Source organism: Lissotriton vulgaris, chromosome 7, assembly GCF_964263255.1.
Source record: "Lissotriton vulgaris chromosome 7, aLisVul1.2, whole genome shotgun sequence".
In the NCBI taxonomy this organism is placed as follows: Eukaryota; Metazoa; Chordata; class Amphibia; order Caudata; family Salamandridae; genus Lissotriton; species Lissotriton vulgaris.
Genome location: NC_141695.1, coordinates 1,159,679,517 through 1,159,694,658, shown reverse-complemented (window position 1 = coordinate 1,159,694,658; position 15,142 = coordinate 1,159,679,517). Strand labels below are relative to the sequence as shown.

Sequence of the window (15,142 nt, the reverse complement as noted above, 5' to 3'; positions counted from 1 at the left end):
CACAACAGTTCCGGATGGATGACCTGCTCTTTGTTGGCTACGTAGGCGCCAAGAAAGGCCGGGCTGTACACAATAGGACTATCTCCCGCTGGGTCCTCTTGTGTATCAAGGACTGTTATTCTCTAGCTAAAAAGGAACCTCCAGTGGGGTTGCGCACCCATTCTACCAGGGTGACAGCAGCTAGTACTGCATTGGGACGTTGTGTCCCCCTGCAAGACATCAGTCGGACAGCCATGTGGGCCTCGCTGCACACTTTTACTAAGCATTATTTCTTTGACAGTCAAGTCTGACGAGACAGCATCTTTGGCTGTTCTGTTCTCCATGACTTTCTGGTGTGATCTTGGTTTACAGACCCACCACCGGGGTTGATATTGCTGGGGTATCTATTCTAAGGTAAGGAATCGATCACTAAAGTGTTTCTTTCAGATGAACAAGTTACTTACCTTCGGTAACGATATATCTGTAAGAAACATTAGTTAGTGATAGATTCCTTACCGCCCCACTTATCCTCCCTGATCTGCGAACTGATGGTTAAGGTCATCCCTTTCAAGGCCCTAATTTCAATGCACCAGTGGTCAGTATCTTGCATGCCTCTGCGTTCCTTGCGCAGAAAGTCCTGTACAGAACTGACGTCAGCGTGCATGGACGCTCCAGGGACGTCATCTAAGCGACTAAGACTCAAACGATGTACCCAGAGCCACACGGCGCCGCCTACCGACGCACAGGGGTACTGCTGATGAAAACATTCTGGGTCCTGTCTGACGCCTGGGGGTAATTCTAAGGTAAGGAATCAATCACTAACGAATGTTTCTTACAGATATATTGTTACTGAAGGTAAGTAACTTGTTCAACGCTGACTCTACGTCTGCCTCCCATTCCTTCATCCCCCTCAAACTGGCACCTGCGAGACTCCCTATTGCAGTCCCAACAAGTGGTAGAAGACCTTCGACGTACATTGAAAGATTACGTAGCACTTAACGATGTTTGCTTCACGGCTTTTGCCTCTTTGTGGGAGGCTCTTAAGTTGGTCTTGAGACCCGCCTTGATCGCTAAAGCGGTTTATGATCATAAGACTTGGCAAGCCAAGCGAGAGGAACTAGAATCTAAAGTTAAAGAACTCGAGGCAATCCACAAGCGCATGGGGGCTCCACAGGTCTGGGGCCAATTGGAGAAGGAGCGGCTCCAGTTGAAGGGTTTGGATCTGGATAGGGCTGAACATACAATGATTCGGTTGAAACATAAATATTATGTGAAATCTAACAAGGGAGGTCGCATGTTAGCAACCTGCCTCCGCAGTAAACGACAGGCAAAGGCAGTTAAGACGGTGCGAGGAGAACAGGGTTCTGAGATTACGGATGACTCAGCATTTCAGCGGCTTTTCGGACGTTTTACGCGGATCTTTACTTCGCTGAGTCTTCAACCCTCATGTACCCCTGTGATTGTCAACGGGGCTACGGTCACCCCTCTTCCGTCCAACGAAGCAGATGGTCTGGAGGCCCCTATACGGATTGACAAGGTGACATCTACTATTGCTCGTCTGAAGGCGCCAGGCCCGGACGGTTTCAGTGCTCTGTTTTACAAGACCTTATGCGTGGAACTGGCCCCTCTACTCACTCGATTGTTTAACTCATTCACAGATATGGTCACTCTCATGACTTCTATGTTACAGGCGACAATTTTGGTCATCCCCAAACCAGGGAAAGACCATGCCTTCGGTCGGGTCTCGGGATTCGAAATCTCCGGTACTTAACCTTACCGCAACGTAAACAACGGTGGACACCTTTTGCATCTAATTTGCCTTTGACTGGGTGACAGATGGTATAACATACCTGGGGTTGGTCCTTCATAAGAGTCTAGATAAGACTGCGGAAGTATATTATGCTGCTTTACTCTCTCGCATCTGTAAAGATCTAACTCAATGGCAATTTTGCCTCTTTCGTGGCTCGGGAGACTAGCCATGGTCAAAATTAATGTCCTACTGTGAGCCCTATATCTTTTCCAAACCCTCCCCTTATTGCCCCCATTTAATACGCTCTTAAACATACAAAAGGAGATGGAGCATTTCATTTGGGGTTTGGTCTCCCAGAGGTTGCAGAAGTCTCTGTTGCAACGCCCTAAAAAGGAAGGTGGCCTTTCGATGCAGAACATCACTCGATAATTTCAAGCCTCGCTGTTGCGCTGTCTCATGGAAAGGAACAGTCTAATGTCGGAGAAACGCTGGGTATTTATGGACCAGATGGTGGCTGGCCAATACATCTGGAGGTAAGCTTGGCTACCTAGACCGTCCCGTTCCTGGGGACTATACTCTTCGCCGGTCACTCGATCCACCATGTTAGTATGGGATAGTGTGTCCAATTGGGCAAACCTCACAACATTCCCTTCGCCTATGTCCCCCATTTTTTTTAATTCCGAATTCCCACCCGGGACAGATAAGGGGCCGGGTTCACGGTGGTTAGCGAGCAGCTGCAAGCATTTGGGGCATTTGTTTGACCTCCAGGGGACTATCCCCTTTGAGCAACTTCGGGCAGATTACTGCCTCACCGACTGACCACTTACTTCATGTGAAAATGGGTGTCTGGGCCTCTGGTACTTCCTTTGGTCAGCAAGCCAATGCTCCAGTTTGAAAAGTGGCTTTTTCTGAAAAAAGATGTTTGTAAACTCATCTCGGAAATCTACATGTTTCTCTCCCGGGGCACAATTAGGGCTCGGACGGCCGGACAAAGGCGGTGGGAGGCGAAACTCGGTCGAACCCTGTCGGACAAGGAATGGGAGGATATTTTTTTATAGGACCCACCACACTGCACACTCCATGGGCCACACCGAAACTGCATTTAAAATTGTATCTTACTAGTACTACAGACTGGCTTGTTTAACTAAATAGAACTCCCAGTGCAATGGTCTGTTTGCGAGGCTGTGGGAGTCCGGGTACCCTCATTAATTTTCTTTGGAACTGCCAAAGCTCACAAGATATTGGAACAAGATCCTCTGAGATTGCTCAAGCTTTTGACACTACCATCCCCAGGTTCCCTGCATTCACTAGCTTAGGATTGCCCAATGACCTCACTTTCCTCTTGCGCTCTACCAAGGGCAGACAGATCGCCCTGGCGTTGAATGCTGCACATCGGGTATTTTTATCTGGTTCAAAATTGGACAGGATTCTGGATCACACGCAATGGCTTTACCAGCTGTGGTCCCTTTTGGGCATGGAGAGATTCTCCATGGTTACCCTAGGGGACAAATCCGAATAAGTTAAGATTTGGGCCCCCTTTATTTCCATCCTATCCACAGAGTTTCGGGAATTGACATGCCCTGCTTACTTGGGGATTTTGAAACTGATTCCGGAAAGCAGAGGGAGTGGTTAGTACCTAAAGGCTTCTGAAGGGTTCTTAGGGCCAGGCACTGTTGGTAACTATCCAACCGGACCACATCTACACATCCGGACCACAGGGGCGTGTGCCCCTTTGCCTCGCTGCCGGCTGCCGGCTGACTCCGCTGTCGGTTGTTTTTACCTTGTTTTGACCGTAATTTGTGCCTGCTGTATAATTCTGTGCCCGTGTTAGCATCTTTTCCCCATTTGTTTTGTGATTGTATTTTTTGTTGCCGTGTCAGCGTTTCCTTCCTGTTTGCCCGCCTACCGTGCCGCCCTCCGTCTTCCCTCCCAGCTCCCCGCTTCCCGCCACCACCGCAGACCCCGCCCCTTTTTGCCTTCTGTTCCCTCCCCGCTCCCGCCTCCCAGCTGCTCCGCCCACCCGCGCACTTGGCCTTAAATGGCGACTGTGCGACGCAGGTGAGTGTGACCCACTTGTGGGACACCCCTGCGCCGCACGGCCACCAGCTGCTGCGTGTGCCCCTTTGCCTCGCTCGCTGCCTGCCTCGCTGCCGGCTGCCGGCTGACTCCGCTGTCGGTTGTTTTTACCTTGTTTTGACCGTAATTTGTGCCTGCTGTATAATTCTGTGCCCGTGTTAGCATCTTTTCCCCATTTGTTTTGTGATTGTATTTTTTGTTGCCGTGTCAGCGTTTCCTTCCTGTTTGCCCGCCTACCGTGCCGCCCTCCGTCTTCCCTCCCCGCTCCCCGCCACCACCGCAGACCCCGCCCCTTTTTGCCTTCTGTTCCCTCCCCGCTCCCGCCTCCCAGCTGCTCCGCCCACCCGCGCACTTCGCCTTAAATGGCGACCGTGCGAACGCGCAGCGGTCACGCGGATTGTGCGCCGAAGGCGCGCCAAAGGTAAGCCCGTCTGCGCCCGTCCGCGATCGGATCGCGACCAGCACCAGGACCCCTGGCCCCCGAAGACCCCGACCTACCCGCCTGACGTACTCCGCCGCCACCCTCAGCTCTCTCAACACCGGCCGACTCCCAGAATGCCACCAAGCCACACCACGACGCACCCACGGACCTTTCAGTTGCAACGCCTGCAACTTCACCTGCATCCGGACCTGCCTCGCACCAGCACCCGCAAAGTCGAACACCAGCAGTACCCACCTCAAGTGCATCCTGCTCAACACCCGCTCCGTCCACAGACACGCCATCGAACTCTGGAACCTCCTAGACGCCACAGCCCCTGACGTTGCCTTCCTCACGGAGACCTGGATGAACGCCTCTTTAGCTCCCGACATCGCCATCGCTATCCCAGAGGGCTACAAGATCGTCCGGAGGGACCGCAACGCCAACCAGATGGGAGGTGGCATCGCCATCATCCACAGGAACACCATCCGTCTCACGACCAGCACCGACAACACCCTGACCAGCGCCGAACACCTGCATTTTCAGATCCACACCAACCCGAACACCACCCTCAGAGGCACCCTGATCTACCGACCCCCAGGACCACGCACACAATTCAGCGAGGACATCGCCGACTTCGTCAGCCCGCATGCCCTCCCCTCCGCCGACTACATCCTCCTGGGGGACCTCAACTTCCACCTGGAGAACAACAACGACCGCAACACCAGCACCCTGCTCTACAACCTCGCCAATCTTGGACTCAAGCAACTGGTGTCCACCCCCACCCACCTCGCCGGACACACACTCGACGCAGTCTTCTCTTCCAGCACAGACATCGACTTCAGCCACGCCACAGAGCTCCAATGGACGGACCACAGCTGCGTCCACTTCACCTTCAAGAGAACGACGACCCACCACCACCAGCAACAGGCCGCCCGCAGAAGCTGGAACAAGATCACAGCAGACCAGCTCGCCACCTCCCTGAGCCAGCACCCTCCTGCCAGCTCAGCGAACCCCAGCCAGGCCGCCGACAACCTCACGAAGTGTATCAGCAGCTGCGCGGACGAGCTCGCCCCACTGAGGACCCCGCCCAGCAGACCCGGCAGCAAGAAAGCCACGTGGTTCACCGACGAACTCAAGAGCTCCAAGAAGAACTGCCGAGCCCTCGAGAAAGTCTGGAGAAGGGAAACTACACCGGACAACAGGACCTCCTTCAAGCTTGCCACCCGGAAGCACCACCAGCTGATCCGCGCCGCCAAGAAAACAGCTTTCAAGGACAGATTGGACAACAACGCACACAACAGCAAGGAACTCTTCAACATCGTGAAAGAGCTTTCCAACCCCAGCGCAGGAAACAACGACATCACCCCATCACAAGACCTCTGCAACTCCCTCGCTTCTTACTTCCACAACAAGATCGCGGACATACACAACAGCTTCAACAACCAACCAACGCACACCATGACCGAACAACCACCCCCCACCACCACCCTCCACGCCTGGGCCCCGATCAGCACCGAAGACACCATCCGCACGATGAACTCCATCCACTCCGGATCACCGACCGACCCCTGCCCTCACCACGTCTTCCACAAGGCCGACACTATCATCGCACCCCACCTGCGAGACATCATCAACACATCCTTCGACACCGCCACCTTCCCTGAGAGCTGGAAGCATGCCAAACTCAGCGCTCTACTCAAGAAACCAACAGCGGACCCCACCGAACTCAAGAACTACCGCCCCATCTCGCTCCTCCCGTTTCCAGCCAAAGTCATCGAGAAGACAGTCAACAAGCAGATGGCCGCCTTCCTCGAGACGAATGGATCCCTCGACCCCTCACAGTCCGGCTTCCGAGCCAACCACAGCACCGAGACCGCCCTCATCGCCGCCACCGATGACATCCGAGCCATGATGGACAACGGAGAAACAGCGGCCCTCATCCTCCTAGACCTCTCCGCGGCATTCGGCACTGTCTGCCACCGCACCCTAGTACAGCCCCTCAGCAACATCGGAATCCAGGACAAGGCGCTGGAATGGATCATCTCCTTCCTCGACGGAAGAACACAGAGAGTCCGCCTACCACCGTACAAGTCAGAGGCCTCCGAAGTCATCTGCGGCGTCCCTCAAGGATCATCTCTGAGCCCCACCCTCTTCAACGTCTACATGAGCCCCCTCGCGGCCATCGCACGCAAACTCAACCTCAGCACAATCTCCTACGCCGACGACACCCAGCTGATCCTCTCCCTGACCAACGACCCCGCCTCCGCCAGAGCCAACCTGCACGAAGGGATGAAAGAGGTAGCCGAATGGATGACGACCAGCCGCCTGAAACTGAACTCTGACAAGACGGAGGTCCTCATCCTGGGCTCTTCACCCTCCGCCTGGGACGACTCCTGGTGGCCTCCCGCCCTGGGCACCGCACCCAAACCGACAGACCACGCACGCAACCTGGGCTTCATCCTGGATTCCTCCCTCTCCATGTCCAGGCAAGTCAACAGCGTCTCCTCGGCGTGCTTCAACATCCTACGCATGCTACGGAAGATCTTCTGGTGGATCCCCACCGAGACCAGGAAGACCGTCACCCAGGCGCTCGTCACCAGCCGACTGGACTACGGCAACGCCCTCTACGCCGGTACCACCGCCAAGCTCCAGAAGAGACTCCAGCGGATCCAGAACGCCTCAGCCAGACTCATCCTCGACATCCCACGTACCAGCCACATCTCCGGACAGCTGAGAGACCTTCACTGGCTCCCCGTCAACAAAAGAATCACCTTCCGCCTCCTCACCCACGCACACAAAGCCCTACACGACCAAGGCCCGAGCTACCTCAACAGCCGGATCAACTTCTACGCTCCCAAACGCCACCTCCGATCAGCCAACCACGCCCTCGCCGCCGTCCCCCGCATCCGAAGAGCGACTTCAGGAGGAAGGTCCTTCTCCTACCTGGCCGCCAAGACCTGGAACTCCCTCCCGTCCGACCTGCGCCTGACCCAAGACCACCTCTCCTTCAGGAAGAAGCTGAAGACCTGGCTGTTCGAGCAGTAGCGCCCCCAGCCCCCCCCCCCCCAGCGCCTTGAGACCCTACGGGTATGTAGCGCGCTCTATAAGTGTCATTGATTGATTGATTGATTGATCTATTCGCATAAGTGCACTCACTGGCTCACCTGAAGAGGGGTGGTGGGAGGGTCTAAAGCATTTTGCCGTCAGGATAGTGGAGTGTTTTTACTTGAGGCTATCTGTACTCTCTGTTAAACAATCAGGACAGAAGGCGGTTGGATTTATCAACCTGTAAATGTGTTCTGGCTATGTAAGCTGGTTAATCTAAGCAATGCTGGTCTTCCACCAAACAGGCCTCCTTGTTGCACAACTAAAACGTTGAGCGTCAGGGCCCCGATTTATAGATAGAGCACACTTTTATCTAGAGTGCACCGTGGTGCACCGGGTGCAAAGAGGAAAAGTACACCCTATCCTGTAGAATGCGCTGCCCTCGGGGTAGCTGCGAACTCGCATGTAAAAGAAAGATGGGGCAGCTGTTACATGTTTCTCTGTGAAGGCGGCAACCTGCCTGCACTTTTAAAAGGGAATGTCTGGGGAGGTCCATAGGACCCCCTAAGCTCATCCAGAGGGCTGAAATCAAGGGGCGGACTGTCAGGACGTCTCCTGACAGCTTCTTTGCCTGTGTGCCCTAGTCTATAAAACTGCATGGGCGCGGAGGCTAAGGGATTCCCTCATTTGCATGGGGAAAGTCATGAAAAGAAATTGGCCTTTTGATCCACATTAAGTTTGAGTTTTACGGTGGAAGAGGAAAACAAACCTGTTTCCCATATTTTGCAGCTTCAGTTTTACTCCCTAAAAAAAGAGGCTCATTGGCGTAGAGTGTAATCTGGGAAGAGTGTGGAGGGGCCTCTGTATGGTGGCAGTGCATGGGTAGGCTTTCTCTATAGAAAAGTATGATGTGAAATCTTGCACACAATTCCAGAAAATCCACACACAGTGTCCTTCACAGCCTTCTGGGAGATCTACCACGTGTACAATGGTTGCTGCGGCTTGAGCGGCCCTCCAGGAAACGAAATTGCTCGATTAAATCCCAGAGTTGCTGTTGGAGATCAGCTGTTTTGACTGCAAGTATTTTTTCTGACTGAGTGACCTGGTCAGTTAATTTCAAATGGTCATATCACAACAGATTTACATCAGTCAATAATGCCTGTCGAGGCGGCCCTGGGCAAGGTAATACATTTTGATGATCAGGGAGATTGGGTTCCAGTTTTAAGGGTTTTGGTGCATCCTCTTGTGAGAAGTTGGCTTTGAAAGCGGTGAAGCAGGGCTATACAGGCCAGCATAAAGGCCAATGCCTATGTGATCTGCCCCGTGACAGCTTATAGCAAGCAGCCTAGGAACCACAAGTCACACGTTATTCACTGCCTAAGATAGGGGTCTTGAGTCCAGGACAGTTTAGATTTCACCAAGCATTACACTGGTTCAGGGAGCTAATTCAGACCCAGATGGGGCCCGAGAGCAAGGCTAGACTCTGTTGCTTGCAGGGGTTGCTGGGGCACCCGGTGCTGCTCCGTGGGTAAAGGTCTCTCAGATGGGTTCCTCTGGAGCAAGAGGGAAGGGAAGGGGAGTCCCCTCAGGACTAAGGCATGCCTTGGTCAGTCATAAAAAATAGTGGGGGCCGCACAATTCCTCTTCGGGCCCTACCAGTAGCTGCCCAGCATGGTGGGGAGCACCAGTAGTGGTTGTGGTCTCAACCTGACAGCCTTTTTATATGCATGGCGGAGACCCATAGGGTCCCCACTAGAGTGGCAATGGTGCAGAGCTATCTCAGAAAGGAGAAGGCGAGGCTATCTCCCATGGGCTCCGGTCTGCAGTTCAGTGATTTGGGCAGGGCCACGCCAATTCCATCATGATGACCCAAGTCACAGGCTAGTGTCTGGGATCTACCACCCTCTGTCTGATGTGAGACCTGCAGTTGGGCCTCCAGTAGATGTCCCCACCTACCTGCCCAGTTCATGCTGCCACCCCTTGTGCAGATGTGAGGAAAAGTTGTTCAGAAGAAGCATGGCCCGCTTGCGCCTGTTGCAGTTTCATTCCCTGTTGGATCGGAGCGGCATCCTCCTTTCACATAGGGCTCCTCTACATAGGGCTCCTCTACTCTCGCCATGCTGTGACTAACGCAAAAGTCACCTGATGCCAGAAAAATTAGGCGGGATCAAGAGCAATGGGCTGAGAGATCTCGCCTCACATGTCTGTCATTGTGGCCAGCCAAGCCATGTCCATTTCTTGTCTTTTTCATTCATGAATCTTTCAGTGATTTTTATCTGCCACCGTTTTCTGAAATGAGGCATTAACTGTGGAATCATTTTAACTCTTATTGGCCAGAATGTAGGTAAAAATCAGTTTCCAAATTTGCATTTTTTTAACAGTTTTTTGTTTTAGGGGCTGGTTTTATTGTTTCATTCAAGGTTACAACCTGTTATGCACAAAAACTGTGCTTAAAGCATTGCTGATATTTTTTATATAAATGTATGGCTCCAGCCACCACAGGAAAGACTCCACCTTCATGTCAGAAAGGCAAAAGTAACATTGCACACGTTCAAATAAGATGTTGACAGTACAATGTCTCACAATCAACTTTAACAAAATGTGACCCCTGCATGTTGTTTGAGGGCTCACCTATTAAAAGTAGTGATTCATATATAATTTGTATGATTATTTTTTCAGATTTGTATCTGGATAACTACAGATATATTCGATTATACATTGCTTCATTTTTCATGTATTGTTTTGTCATTCTATTATTTAATGCAACACAGTATATCCTGAAACAAATTTGTCTTTAATCATGTTCTTTCCTCACTCAAATCATTTCCACAGCAATGCATCTGCAAAGCGAATTAGATGATAAGTTATGATTTGTTTGGACTGAATGACACAACAATTAGAGTAACTTCTATCAGTTATTTCAGTTGGGTACCAAGTTATCAGTCGCAGCATGACAATGGATATAATGCAACCGCAAAGGAAATGAGTGTCCCCCAGAAGGACTGTAGCAGCTCTGTGAGGCTGAAGCACACAATTTATCAGTCCATATTACATAGACTATAGATTGGTGACTTAAAAGGTGGCACTCCGTTTTTATGTACATTAGAAGCGCCACTTTGAATTAAAAGATTTACACTTTGGTATTGCCATGCCATTTCTTTAGAGCAAACTGTATTTAGTATGCCTTGAGTGCTTATATTATTACTTGAATACGGTCACTTTATTTCAGTCTTACATTTTGACTAGCGTTGGGTATAATAAACCTATGCAGGTATTTATTTGGTCATAAATGCCATCTTTATTCCATAATATAACCTTAACTCTACATTTTATTTAACTGTGTCCTTACCTATTCCACCTAATTTTTAAAGTCTCTTTCAGCAAAGAATTCAACAGTGAGAATGATAATATAGACACCAAGTCACCTCTTGTGTCTTGCCACATGTCAAAATGAATAACTTATGTTAGGTCAGGGTATGCTTTGTTGTGGCCTCATTCATTTAATTTATTAGATATCAGTTGTACTGTGAAGCATTTTTCAATCTTCATTTTCTTTTTTGTTTTGCTGTTTTTCATTCCATCATTTTAATCTTTATTTCGTATGTTTTATTTTTCAGTTAAATCATGCAGAGTTACATGCCAAGAGTGGACTTTGTGCTTTCATGTCTTTATTTGCATGAATTATCGTCATCTTGAGATCCTTCTGTCATAATATTCTGTGAGCGGACCAAAGCAAAGAAAAAATAAGGATTCCTCAGTGTTTACAATGTAACATTGTTCTATTTTATTCCACACAGGGAACCTGTTTTATTTTTAACCAGTGCCTGCCTGGTTACACTTTTTAAGGTTCTATGCAAAGATGTATACATATATGTATATGTGTGCATATGTACGTATGTGTAAGTAAGTATTGTGAGCATAATACAGACGCATCCACATAACTAGGTAGATTTCAGTTTTAACTTTATAAATACCATGGTTTTTTTACTGAAAAAAAATCTGAATATTGACAATCTCCCTCACCCCTTTTACCATGGTATTGATTTTAAACATTGTCTTCTGACAAATATAATCAACAATATTCTCATGTACAGAAGGCACATAAAATCTAAAGGGCATCAGGTCATTGCTTTGTACTTTTTTTTTCATTTCTTAATTTATATTTACCTTTTTTCTGTAACATCCATAGTAAATCATCAAAAATTTGGTGATTTATGCACAAGTGCATTCCAACTGGATAGTCCCAGTAGTCCCCTTTTATGGCCATGATGACGGTGTTGGAAGCTGATTATGAAGAAGCTTGAGGTCTTGTCTCCTTTGCCTTTTTTTCTCTTAACCAAAATGGCTGATCAGTCAGGCATTGGAGTCGTGAGCCTAAAAGTCTGATTGACTGAGTGGAAGTTCGCACTCCTGGTGTTAGGCACTCGATGTATTCATCCTAAGTTAGATTAACAAATCACCTTGCCTTTCATATACAGGACTGTAAATGCCCCTTTCCTCCTGTATACCGTACTATATACCCTTGTGTGCCCTAATCTAAATATTCACCCTGATATGTCGGATACGGTCACATATTTGCCAAAAAGGCATTCCCTTGTCCCTTCTATTCTACTTCTGACGTTTCTTTTATCTTCTGCTAAGATTTCACCCTTTTGATCAAATACTAGACTGCTGGGTCACATTTGTGTATCATTTGTTCGATGGGTCAATTTCACTCTTAATAGTTGAACATCGGGTATCTCGCGGCCAGATCATCGCGACAGATGTGTATTGCAATCCGTCAATCTAACCTGGCATCGATTAGCCAGTCCATGTTCTTGTTTTGCAACTATGGGATGCTGTGAAGTGTGTCTGCAGTATTCCTGCACGTGTTTCCTTATAGTGAAACATGTTGTGATTGCCGCTGCGGATATGCCATAACTTGGGCTGGAGTACTTTCTCTATACTTTAAAAAAATATATAATTAAACCTTCACAATATTGTCTTGTAAACACCCTTATTCCACTAGGGTATCACTGAATATCACATTGTAAAACTCACCCACCCAAAACCTTTGAAAAAACAGTTAGGAATCTTTATGTGAATAATGTAAACTTTATTGCACACTTTAAATTGTTTAACTTAAGGTGGCACATTTTTGTAAGCTTGTCAATTCACACTCCAGTTGCATAAGTCTTGTTATTTTAAGCTGAATTTTTATGAACCTTTACTGTGTCATATAAAGTATATATTAATAGTAGGGTTATGAAGCCCTGTGCGACAATGTTTTGAATTTCTTTACAGCTAAAATAGACATTTGTGTATAATCATGGAACAGCACACTAGAGAATGTCCTGTTGCAACTTGCATGTTTATTTTCCAAAGTGCTCTTTAGTTAATTCATGTATTTTTCAGTTATGCAATCCCAGTTAGATATGTTATTGTACTCATAGCACTTAAAGGAAAAATATATTGGAAATCTGAAGAAACAAATGTTCAGTATCCATCCAATCTATTGGATCTGCCTCAGTTCATAGGTAATAATGGAGACTTTCACCCCTAACACTGTTTCAAATATCATGGACCCAACAAGCATTTGACTGCATTACTACTAATGTAGATGTGTAAAAATATTTTGTTCAAAATAGAATAACTACATCTTATAACATGAAAAACAGCATTCTTCACCAATGATGTCGTTTCTAGACTCTCAAGTCAACTTGTGAATATCATTTGATAATTTGGTTGCACATTTAAATTTGAAGAAACATATGTTTCATGTGAAAGAGTCGTATCTTTCATTTGAAAACATATTTTCGCATCTATATGAAGGCAAGTTAATAACAGTCTGATAAGTTTACAAATCATGAGACCTTTTTCAGTTTTACTGTCCAACTTTAAATCTGAAACCAAAGAATTATCAGAAAACATTTTTGATGTTAATTTGATGTTTTTGTATTACTTTGATAAAACTATATAACATCGAAGGCAAACGGGTTTTATCAAAGTGATACTAGTTTTTATCCGCTAGGACAGACTAAATCAGACTTTTAAACAACAAAACGTGTAGCACGAACATAGACTTCACAATTGAGATGATGATGCATTTGTTTATTGGATAAGTCACATACACAACAATCTAAAACATTATTTTCAGTTCTGCATAATACCTCTGGTTGTCCATGAGCATAATTACTAAATACTGTGGTATACATAAGATGCGTTTTCAAATGTGACTCGATGGAGGCTAGTGGCTGCACTTGGGTGAGTTCTTCTTTGAGGGTCAAGTGCTGGCTTTTATATTACCATCAGAATTCGGTAAATCCGGTTGCATTTTTAGGATCTGTTCCCTGGGCTTCTCTTACTCACAGTACTACTTCAAATTCACCATGTATGCAGTAAGGCAGCCTACTTGTCTTGGATCATTGATTATTCTGTTTAATGATTGGTATCATAGCCTTTGTCTTACATGTATAGTGAATAGACATCCATTTTTAATTGAACCAGGATTCAGTTCAGTTAAAACCTTTGTTTATTTAGACCTTGGTCTATAAACATTACTAGGATTCTTGCAAACAATATGTGATGCTATACTTTAGGATTGAAATTACACCTGTTTGGCTATTTGACATTATAACATAATGACAATAGCCTATATTACCTAAAGATTGTTTGGACATGAGGAAATGTATGCACACAATAATTGAACTTTACTTGCCATTGTGTTTAAAGCAGGATTTCAGTTTCCTTTTTTATTGTCTTGAAGTGACTAGCATAGCTGATACCATCTATTAATATAGTGTTAGACTACACATTTTAAGCCTGGGCGTCTCAAACCGTAACTACATGGTAAAAGGTGAATGTTTAAATATATAAATGGATTGTTTTTGTACAGAGCTCAACATTTTGTTAGGGATGTGCATAAAGGTGATCTTTTACTTTTTCCTAACTTAATTATATTTTTTTTGCTTAAACCAAAGACTGATACATTTGTGCAACTATAACTTGTACTTTCATTGAAGAAATAAGACAAAAAGGCACCTTTGAGAGAAACATTTGCTCACGTCTTTTGCAGACAAAGATAGATTACTGCAGATCCAAAATTGGATGAATGTACTTTATTTTTATTGTGACCTAAGATATATTTTTCCAAAGCCAAAGAGGGTTGTGTTTTTCAGTGTCATATTTTTCATACGGCAGGTCAGATGTCCTGACCAGAAAACAACCTACATACTAGCAGGAATCCACAACTTTAATCAAGAGTTACATTTCAACATTTATGTTGGTTCACTTTGTTAAATTAAATGATACATATTGATAGATGAATTGTGCTGTCAGTTAATTGATGAAATGTGTACACTGTAAACCTATTTGGAGGGAGTTGAGAATATATTTCCTCCTGCAGTTTCCAGTGCACTGTGAGAAATAAGAGTGCAGTGTGTACATGTATTCTTTTCACATTTATGTTATGTAGTGTATTACAATTTTTGTTTTCATCATTAATGTATTCATCATCAGGTTATGTTTGTACAAACTGAAACATGCTTTGGGTCATTTACTTTCTTGGGTACTATAGTTTGGGATCATCAGATTGGTTTTTGTTTGTCCATAAATACTGACTCTACTTTATTTAACAATTAAAGGCATCAATTCCACCTCTTGTGTGGTGAGTATTCCATCTCATGGTACTTTTTTCGGTCATTTCTCTTCCAAACAAATAGAATGCATGCTTAACATTGAATCCACAAAGAGCAGTGTGAAAGGAAGTGTCATCACACAGCCTCCCTGTCAGTACAGTATATCATACACAATGCAACAACTTCATTTTTATACCAGGCTGCTAGAGTTCCATAGGAACGAGGGTTTTCAGAAATCATGGTTCCACTGGAACA

General features: G+C 46.5%; 1 protein-coding gene across 5 annotated transcripts in view; it reads left to right on the top strand.

Annotated features, from left to right (window-relative positions):
• The window catches only part of SEPTIN8 (septin 8), a 406,279-nt gene extending 391,374 nt beyond the window's left edge, over positions 1 to 14,905 (top strand). For 4 of the 5 annotated variants that reach the window (XM_086931619.1, XM_086931618.1, XM_086931620.1 and 1 more), the window contains one exon: positions 10,889 to 12,818. In XM_086931619.1, the coding sequence (XP_086787745.1) occupies positions 10,889 to 10,892 (4 nt within the window). In that variant the 3' untranslated portion in view covers positions 10,893 to 12,818. Of the gene's footprint in view, positions 1 to 10,888 lie in introns of all 5 variants that reach the window. The other variant, XM_086931616.1, reaches the window with a different exon arrangement.
• The last annotated feature ends 237 nt before the right edge of the window (positions 14,906 to 15,142 follow it).